This window comes from Chrysochloris asiatica, unplaced genomic scaffold (assembly GCF_000296735.1).
Source record: "Chrysochloris asiatica unplaced genomic scaffold, ChrAsi1.0 scaffold00375, whole genome shotgun sequence".
NCBI classification, from domain to species: domain Eukaryota; kingdom Metazoa; phylum Chordata; class Mammalia; order Afrosoricida; family Chrysochloridae; genus Chrysochloris; species Chrysochloris asiatica.
Window position 1 is genome coordinate 764,511 of NW_006408893.1, and position 10,746 is coordinate 775,256.

At 40.5% G+C, this 10,746-nt stretch overlaps 1 protein-coding gene across 1 annotated transcript in view; it reads right to left on the reverse strand.

Moving 5' to 3' along the window:
• The window catches only part of SHROOM4 (shroom family member 4), a 401,166-nt gene that overhangs the window by 40,974 nt on the left and 349,446 nt on the right, over positions 1 to 10,746 (reverse strand). The window contains exon 5 of the mRNA XM_006876350.1: positions 2,714 to 2,775. Within this exon, the coding sequence (XP_006876412.1) occupies positions 2,714 to 2,775 (62 nt within the window). The remainder of the gene's footprint in view (positions 1 to 2,713; positions 2,776 to 10,746) is intronic.

Genomic DNA, 10,746 nt, shown 5'->3' on the forward strand with positions numbered 1-10,746 from the left:
GTGAGGTTGGCCCAGGATCGGGCAGTGTTTCGTTCTGCTGTGCATAAAGTCGCTATGGGTCGGTACCGACTCGATGGCACCTAACAACAACAACATATGGTGAATAGCAACTGGAGCTTTGTGAGCCGCCGCCTAAGTGCAACTTTTGGTTTCTTTCCCTCAGGAGCAAGGAAGAATGATAAAAATCTGATGAAAGGAAGTAATTATTCCAAAGAACTAATGGAAGAAAAGAAGCGGCAAGATTGCAGACTAGACAAAAAGGCTGTAAGGACCCTGTAAAACAGGATTCAGAAAACCAAATGAAACAGAAGCAGATGATAGTCCTGGAACCCTGACCTTCAGATGAAGAGACAGAGAAGTAGATTGAATACTTACTAGGAGAGAAAACTGAACAGATGTGACAAAAAAGAAGACAGACTGGTGAGCTATGCCTGCTGACCAGATGAGGCACGGCCATCTTAAGCTTTTGTGAGCAGCTTCAGAGACAAGAAAACATATTGTCATTGCAGAAACATACCAGTGGTTCCCAGAGATAAAGGTGTGATTATTTTTCTTGTTCCCTCACTCCCCTGGTAGCGAGAAGTAAGGCTGAACCTCACATGCTTAAACCCCCAAGGAAGCTCCCGGCTCTCAAGAAAGCTGGAGTGCCATAATTGTGAACCCATTAAAGGGGGGAGTTATTTACAATAACTCCATTCAGGCAGGCTCCGCCCCAAATGTGCACAGCTATCCCAGAGTAGACCTTGACTGGCCCTCAGTAGGAAAAGCAGCTGAAGAGATATGAGGGATGGGTGGGGGGAAGGAAGAAAGGAGACTCGTGATCTATGCTGACCCACCAGGCATGGTGTGGCCATCTTGAAGTTTTGCAGATGATTTTAAAGGCAAGAAGGGTGATAAGTGGTGCAGAGGCATAATACTTACTAGTGGAAAGAAAGGTGTGATCTTTTTTCTTGCACCCCACATTACCCTGGTGACCAGAAGTGTGGCCAGCCCCCACCTACATACACTCCAGAATAAATTCCTGCTCTCTGGCAGTCACAGCAGCATCAAAGGAAGTGTGGGGAACTAGCAGCACCACCCCAGGCACCTAGAATCAGGTGTGGTGTGCTCCAGACATGCAAAACTGATTCTGGTCAGCTCTAGACTAGCAGGACCTCTCACCCTCAGCTACCCTCTGGGATGGGAATGCTCTGATCCTCCAGCTGCTTTGGGGTCTGCACAAACTAATTCAGAATTGATTATAAAGAACAAGCAAAACCTAGCAATCCAGGATGTCCATCTAGGATTAAGAGTGTTACCTTCTCAACCCTTGTCTACCCACAAAGTGAGGTCCTTGGCTGGCAAGGATTTGGTTTCTCATTTCTGGATCTGGCACCTGTCCTGATTTTCTCCTTTACTTGTTTTAGTTTGTTTATTTGCTTCTTCCACTTCTTCCTCGCCCTTACTGTCTATCCTTTCTATCTCTGCTTTCATTTTTTTTTTCTTCTCTTTCCCAAATGCTGCTTTTCTTTCTTTCTTTTTTGTTCTGTTTTTCTTCACTATGCTCTGGTCTCTTTTCCTTTTACTCATTCCTCTCCCTAATTGTCTTTAATTGTTTTTCTTCCTTTTTATTTACTCCCTTTTAGTTTTCTCTTTTTTATTTTTTTATTTTCCACTCTTTCTGTTCACTCTTTAGTAGATTTCAAGAAAAAAAACAGACTGTTTTAAACTAATAAATTACAGGGTAGCCTCAAAATTAATACACCTTCACATCAAATCAAGCAAAGGAAAAACGATGAATTTTTTTTTTTTATTAAGGGACTACCGAGTTGATTCCGACCCATAGAAGCCCTGCATAGCATTTCCAAGAAGTGACTAGAGAGTTTGAAACTGTCAAACCGAACTTGCAGTCAAGTGCTTATCCTACAGTGCCACACCAGGACTCCTTTAGTAGACATTCAAACAATAGCAAAGAAGAAATTGACAAGAAAACAGACAAACCAAATGAACTCAGCACAGAAAATTATGTGGAACAAAGAAACCGACAGCAACACAAAACACACACAGCAAAATGACAGCAATCAATTCATACCTATCGATAATTACACTGAATGTCAAAGGAGGTTGGAAGAGAGTAACCCAGAAAAAGGTCCATCCCTTATAGTCACTTATAGGGCCTGTCCATGAATTTTAAGTTATCATTAGCATAATCTGTCCCTGGGATTTTACTGAACATACCTTAAACTCTCAACTACTCCTTTAATAATAAAAGGTGGCAGCACTCAAGAAATAGGTGTTCCCAACAAATCTGGGACAAATGCCCAAGAGTGGCTGAGCAGTACTATCTCCTTTCTTTCCTCTCTAGGTATCAAATGGTCCCTTGGAAGGGAGACAGTTACTGCTTTTTTCTTTCTGTTGCAGTACAGTCTGGTTCCACATATCCTAGTGCCTGTGGAGGACTACCTCATACCACTGAGCTGATGGGCACAAAGCCTCACAGTATTGCCTGACCACTTTGTATTCCAAAATACAGTCCGTTTGGTCTGTAGTCCAGCTGTATGGCGGGGGGTGGGAGTGGGGTGGGGTATGCTAGATTACATCTATGACATCAAGCCATTGGTATGGATACCAAACCAGTTTCCTCAAAGGAAACTAAGCAAACAGAAAGTCTTACTAATTCCTGCAGAAACCCCACAGGCATTAACTTACCCAAACTCCCTGAAAGGTCACTTACCTCCCTGACTGGCTGGTCTTCCTGTTTCCTGTTATTGGTTTCCATTTGTCCCCAGGAAATTCCTGCAAAGTAAAATTCTGATAAGTTTGGGAGCTCTGAGAAGCCAGGTATCTAGATAGCCTGAAACATGTGAAGAGCTCAGGAACCTATTCCTGACCAGGGCCCCCCAGCTGGTTCCGTCTAATCTTCCAGACAGACTATATAAATGCATACCTGTAGGACTGTCTTTCTGCCAGGAGGCCGGCTGGGGTGTTAGGGCATGCAGAGACTAAGAGTGCACTCAAGTACTTGGACAGTGTGGTCTAGAGACGGTATTTTCCCTCCTTCTCTACTCCCCTCCTAACTCATGTCAAAAACCAGTATAGCATGTTTGCTGTTTGCTTTGGCGGCTTTCGTTTGTTCTGCAGAGTGAACCTGATAATCATTTTGCCTCTTCTAACATAGAAATAATCTTCTTGGAAGCTCTGGCCTTTGAGTGGCTTTGTGGCTTGAAGCAACCACGGACGCAACATTCTCACAAGATAAAGCAGCTGGGGAGCATGCCACCGGTATTATGGTGGTTCTTCCTCCTCCTCCTCCACCAAGATCCACTCGCAGAAGGCTGAGTGCCACATTCCCTACATTATAGTATATATAGGCATTCTGTTCCTTCAGGGATTTGCCCAAGCAATTCTTTTCCCTCTAGCCTAAACGATAGGTACCATTTGGAAAATGTCCCTGCGTGTCTATTGTAGTTCCAAAACTAATGACAATTTACCTGTGAGATTCTCCCTTAGCCCAATAGTAATGTACACATTTTCTTAAACCTCATTGACCATTAAAATGTCCAATTTCTCCATTGTTACTGGTCCCATTCAAACTTTTATTAATTTTGCCTGGTAAGCCTCCCTAAGATACCTGGTTAACCCTATTATGATCAAATGTTTTTTTTTGCCTTAATTATTTTTTGTTGATACCATGTGTTTTCTCTAATGGAATGCATGGTGAAATCAAGGAAAATTACTTTTGAGGTAATATGGATTTTGTGGAACACACATGTACCAAGCAGACTTTGGTGGTACGATTTGTGGGGTGAGGACCACTTCTTCAGATTCAAACTGTTATCCCTGCCAAGCAGTGGCATGTACTACACTGGGATAGCAGCTTCCCAAGAAAGCTGTGAGGGTGAAAATGTTGACAGGTGATATATGTACCATGGGTCAAAAAAGGTTCAGTGGCAAGTGAAAACTTCGGTGTCACACTAATTTATTTATTAGCTAGGTTATTTGAGGGGAGTATCTCAACTCCCTGAACCTACTGTCTCCTACTGGCAAATAAAGAGAATGCTCATTTTACTTGGATCCACAATCAACACTCATGGAAGCAGCAGACAACAAATGAAGAGAAATTTTGCATTGGGCATATCTGCTGCAAAAGACCTCTTTAAAATGTTAAAGAGCTAAGATGTCACTTTGAGGACTAAGATATGCCTAACCCAAGCCATGGAACTTTTATTTGCCTCATATGTGAGTGAAAGCTGGACAATAAATAAAGAAGATTTGATATCTCTGAATTATGGTATTGCTAAAGCATATTGAAAGCACCATGGACTGTCAGAAGAACAACAAAAAAAATCTGTCTTGGAAGAATTACAGCCAGAATACTCCTTATAAGTGAGGATGGTGAGATTTTTGCGTACCTATTTTGGACATGCAATCAAGAAGGACCAATCTCTGGAAAAAGGCACCGTGCTTGGCAGAGTCAGCAAAAAAGAGGAAGACCCCCTCTCCCTCAACAAGATGGACTGACACAGTAGCTGCAACAATGAGCTCAAATAATTGTGAGGCTGGCTCAGGACCAGACAGTGTTTAGTTCTGTTGTACATAGAGTCAGAGCTGACTCAATGGCACCTAACAACAATCTAGTTTTGCTGGACAAAAGGTGATGTTCACAGAGAATGCTTAGCATGGTGCTTGGTATATTGTTATTGTTCTTAAGTACCGTTGAGTCAGTTCTAACCCTGTCCAGGGTTTCCAAGGAATGGCTGGTGAGTTTTGAACCATCTACCTTGTGGTTCAGACTGACTTTGTGGTCCAGCGCCTTAGCCCACAGCACCACAGGACCAGCAGTCGTGCCTCTACTTACCACTTCAGAGAAGTTATAACCACTTGGGCTTCAGACTCTGCCTTGATGACCATGTGAGAATTCCCTGCCCTCAAAGACACCATTACTGTTTAGACACATCAGGAGTCAGGATTTCCTGTCCATGCCCTGTCTAGGCCTGTGGAAGTGTTCAGTAAAGAGCAGTAGCCAAAGCAAACAAAGTCCTGTACCAACTGCCAACCTTCTTCTGAGAACCCAGTATCACCTTTTTCACCCCCTGAGCCACTTAGGTTACTGAAAATTGCCTATGCCCCTTGAACCAAAGAGGATCCCCATGTCTTGTTGCAGACGGGGATTGTGAAGGAAATCGGCTACCTAGATGGAAGCTATGTTTCTAGAAGGAATCCCGCCATATTGGTGAGGAGCTGAGCTTATGACGAGTAGTGAAGCATAATTAGGAGCTTGGTCTCTGAAGCTAGTCTAAACCCATTGCCGCTGAGTCAATTATGACTCACAGTGACCCTATAGGACATAGCAGAATTACCCCATAGGGATTCCAAAACACTATGGAAACAGACGGCCACATTTTTATCCACAGATAATTGAGTGAATTCTAATTGCCAACCTTTTGACTGGTTGCCAAGTACTTAGAGACTGTGCCACCATGGTTCCATGAAACTAGACTACATGCATTCAAATTCCAGACAGGCCCTTGACTAGCTTTGTGACCTCAGGCAAGCGACTCAATTTCTTTCCATCTCAATTCCCTCAGCTACACAATAGTGATGATAAGAGTATCTATTTCTTGATTGTTTTGAGGATTACATGAGATTATAAATATAAAGAACCTAGAACTGGTGCATATTAGACACTCAAATGTTAGATATAGTTGTTACATTCAAATCCTGGCTTGTCACTTGCTAGATTTGTGACCTCTCTTAACCTAGCTTCCTCAGAATGGAGATTCTATTATAACTCCCATCTGATGTGGATCAGATGGATCTTGGCTGAAAGCAGAGAACGCCAGAAAGATGTTTAGCTGTGCTTCATTGACTACACATAGGATTTAGACTGTGTGGATCATGACAAGTTATGGACAACATTGCAGAGAATGAGTATACCGAACATTCATGAGGACCCTGTACATAGACTATGAGGCAGTTATTTGAAAAGAACAAGGGGATACTGAATGGTTTAAAATCAGAAAAGGTGTGCATCAGGGTTGTATACTTTTACCATACTTATTCAATCTGTATGCTGAGTAAAGAATCCAAGAAGCTGGATAATATGAAGAAAAATGTGGCATCCGGCTTGCTGAAAGCAAAGAGGACTTAATATACTGATGGAGATCAAAGACCACAGCCTTCGTTATGGGTCTCAAAGTTTAAAAAAACAAAAAGTCTTCACCACTGGACCAATAAATAATATCATGGTAAGTGGAGAAAAGATTGAAGTTGTCAAAGACTTCATTTTGCTTGGATCCACCATCAACACCCAAGGAAGCAGCAGTCAAGAAATCAAATGATGTATTGCATTAGGCAAATCTGCTGAAGAGGACCTCTTTAAATTGTTCAAGAACAAAGATATCAGTTTAAGGACTAAGGTGTACCTGACCCAAGTCACGGTATTTTCAGTAGCCTCACATGCATGTGAAAGCTGGACAGTGAATAAGGAAGACCACAGAAGAATTGATGCATTTGAGTTATGGTGTTGGAAGAGAATATTAAAAGGATCATGGACTACCAGAAGAACAAACAAATCTGTGTTGAAATAAGTATAACCAGAATGCTCCTTAGAAGCCAGAATGGCCAGACTTCGTCTCTCATAATTTGAACATATCATCAGGAGGGACTAGTTCCTGGAGAAAGACATCCAGGAAGTGGAGGGTAAAGTGGACGGTCAGCAAAAAAGAGGAAGACCCCAACAAGATGGATTGGCATGGTGACATTAGAAATTGGCTCAAGCGTTAGCAATGATTGTGAGGTTGGCACAGGAGTGGACAGTGTTTCATTCTGTTGTGCATAATAGGTTCACTATGAGTCAGAACCGACTCGATGGCACCTCACAACAACAATTATAACTTATCTCATACAATTGTTACATTGAAATAATCTGATCATGTATGCAAAATCAGCTGCCACAATGGACGAGGGGTATATGTGTGATTTCATTTCTTCTAACAGCACTGAACAGGAGCCAATTAGCTCCAGCCCCAAGCGTCTCCAGAGGCCATAAGGAGCAGGATCTCGGGCCTACCTTAGATAGTCACCATTGCAACTGCTTTAATCATCTGAACAAGGTTATCCTAACACATGCTGCCTGGTGGTCCAATGTTTGCAGGTGGGAAACTCAGGTGGCAGAGTTGAAAGAGGTATGTAGATAGCCATCAACATATCTGAAATCCTAGCATGTAGACAGACTTGCTTAGCCAGTCTAACAGACATTAGGAACGTGATGTGTCTCTTACTCGAACTACAAAAGGATAGGGATGTTATAGGCACAGGCATACCTACAATGTTGCTCCCAATTGCTGAAACTTGCACATTGCACCTTCTTCCCTGACAGAAGTGCTTGTCGTTAGCTAATGCCTCTGTAGTCATCACCTCTCATTTCACCATCAACTTCAGATCCTTTTTTCTATGTCTGTTTGCAGGCCTGTCTTTCAGCAGGCATTTCTCCAGTTAAACCAAAGTTCCTTCTTCTCCTTCAAAAAAGTAGTCTTGTTCTAGCATCAGTGCCCTTAAATCATTGTGTTATATTTCCTTTTTCCTTCTCCAATATTTTATTATAAATATTTTCAAATATAGAGAAACAACGAAAGAATTTTACAATACGTCCATGTAGATTCCACAATTAACATTCTGTTATACAAAGGTAAGTCAAAAAGTTTTGCCACAAACCCATAGAAATGTATCATAAAAATATTAAAATGTGAAGGTATTATTTCACAACATTTTCTTCCACCCATGTTTATACACTTCTGAAGGCAGTATTTCTATCTCTCTAATCCTTCCCCAAAGAATTCTGCAATCTTTGATTTACACCACATCTAAATGGAAGTTTTGGCATACTTGAGGGACTAAAATTATATCCCTTTTAAATGTTCTTTGGGTTTTAAGAACAAAAAGATGTCAGAAGAGGTATGATCTGGGATGTAGGGTGGATGGCGTAGGGTTTCCCACTGAAATTCTTGTAGGACAGCCCTTCCTACCCTCAAAGAAGGAGCAGATAGATGCATTGTCATGATGGGGAAAAAAAAAAAATTCCTTGGTGCAACTTTTCTGGCCTTTTAGTCACCAATGCAATTTTCAATTTCCTTAAAACTTCTTCCTAATAAGCCCATATGACTGTACTTTGTCCTTTAAGAAAATCTACCAAGATTATCCCTTTGGGATCCTCTATAACAGTCACCATAGCCTTCTGAGCTAACCTCTCTGCCTTGAATTTGATTGACCCAGTAGATCCTTTCAGAAGCCACTGTTTTGAATGAACCTTTTTTTGAAGGCTTCCTGAAGAGACTAAAACAAGTGTATTATTGAGAGAGCTTTCTGTAGCCATCCACTAATCATAAAACCAAATTAAAAAGTCATACACATATGACCTGGAACCCTACTAACAACACTTTTTGATTTACCCTCATAATTGCTTTATCACATGTTTCTTTATTCATTGCTCTATCCATTCACTTAATTTAATTTTTAAAATGTATTTCAGAGCAAGCTGCAAACAACTTTATCTCCATAATAAGAAAACAAATGAAATGGACAAATTCCTTGAAAGATACAAAATACCAAAGCTCACTCAAAAGGAAATAGGAAATACAAGGTAGCTTTCAAAAGTTCATGGAAAAGTTTCCTTATCATTCGATTCCATTTTATGTAAACTTTTTGAAGCTCTTTCATATCTATTAAAGAAGTTGAATTTGTGATTTTAAACTTTCCCACAAAGAAAACTCCAGGCCTAAATGACTTCAATAAATTATACCAAACATTTAAGGAAGAAATAATACTAATTCTGTACAGACTCTTCTGAAAAACAGAGGAGAATGCTTTCTAATTAATTCTATAAGGTCAACATTATCTTGATATCAAAACCAAAGATATTACTAGAAAACTACAGATCAAAAATTCCAGATCAATAAACATGTGAAAATACTAAAAAACAATTAGGAAATCAAACCTAACAATATATAAAGAGGCTAATACATCGTGATTGGGAAAGCTAGTCTGGTCCTTAATTTAAGAATCAAGCAATGTAATCAGCATATCAGCAGAGTGGCGCTGTAGGATAAGTACTGGAGAGTTAACCACTAGGTTGGCAGCTCCAACCCACCAGCCACTCCTCAGAAACCCTATACAGGATTGATCCGAGTTAGAACGGCCTCAACAGCACTTAAAACAATAAGAGACAAAACTGACTAGTGAAAGATTAGGAACTCTCACCACTTCTCTTGAACATTATAATGTAGGTTTTATACAGTGCCAAACAGTCCTCATTTCCCTGAAATAAATGCATACATAGTAAAAAGGAAGCAGTAAAATTCTTTCTACTTATAAATGATATGATTTTTTATGTAGAAAAAAAATTTTTAATCTATTAAAAAGTTACTAAATTGCTTTTGGCAAGGTCACAGCATACAAGACCAATACACAAAAAATCAATTTATTTCTATAGAATAGCAAAAATGATTTTAACTTAACACTAAGTAAACAATATAATTTTCAGTAGCATAAAAAAACATAGCTTCTTAGGTATAAAAATAAAAAATATTTGCAAGATTTGTATACTTGAGAGTCACAAAATAAGTTGCATGCATTAATATACAGTATCAGGTGGCATGCTTATCATTAAAGAACGTTTAATATTTTTTAATGATACTTTAAAGGTAAAATTTACTTTCAGTGAAATACATAAAACTGCACATATGTTGAGTTTTGACAAATGTACACACCAGTATAACTCAAAAGCTTATCAATATAAGATAATACCCACTTCACCTGGCTCCAATGACTGGATGATCAGATTTCAACCAGAAGAAGAAAGAAAAGGAAAAAAAAAGCATAATCTGATACAATTTGATGAACTTGACCTAAACCTATGGATGCAGTAGCTCAAAAGAGGGACCAAATCTTTACAGCGAGGATCATTCCCACCCCCTCCATATACAGAGTAGACAGGGATGGGCAACTTGGACAGTGGCTACCCAAAATGGGGGCGGGGGCGCTACAAAGGCAAGAAGTGACTGGCTTACAAGCTTTCAAGAAGGAGCCTAGATCCAGAGGGCATGGAGGAAGGTAGAATCTCCACTGAGTAGTATCCAATCTGTCTAGGCAGGCCTGATGAAAGAGATGGGGATAGGTCTCTTGTGATACAATAGTGAATAATTGTTATCAGGACTGACTGTGGGGTTGGAAATGTAGATGTTTTGTAGCAAAAGGAGGGGAGGTCCCTGGGATGATGAAGGGAGAAGAGCGGAGAGCGGCACCCTACCCAGAGAAGCAGTGATGCCTGAGATGGAGGCAGAGACGATGATGTGGAGAGATGGAGCCGCTGGGGACTTTAGAGTCAGAGAGGGAGAGGGGCTGTGTGCTGATGACCAGGGGCAGGCTTGCACGGTATACCCTTTGGTTGGTTGATAATGCATGGAGGGGATCGTAGCCATGGCAATGAAATGATATACAATAGGATGAATGTAAAGCTAATGTTCTCCCATGTAAACAATCACATAATTCACAATAAAATATATATATTTTTAAAAGATGATCTTTTGATATAGGTGTCTTAGACCAGCTTTTCTAGAGAAGCAAAAACAATGAAGTATATATTGTTGTTGTTGTTGTTAAGTGCCGTCGAGTCTGTTCCGACCCATAGCGACCCTGTACAGGGTTTCCGAGGCTGTAAATCTTTATGGGAGCAGAAAGCCTCATCTTTCTCCCGCAGAACAGCTGGTA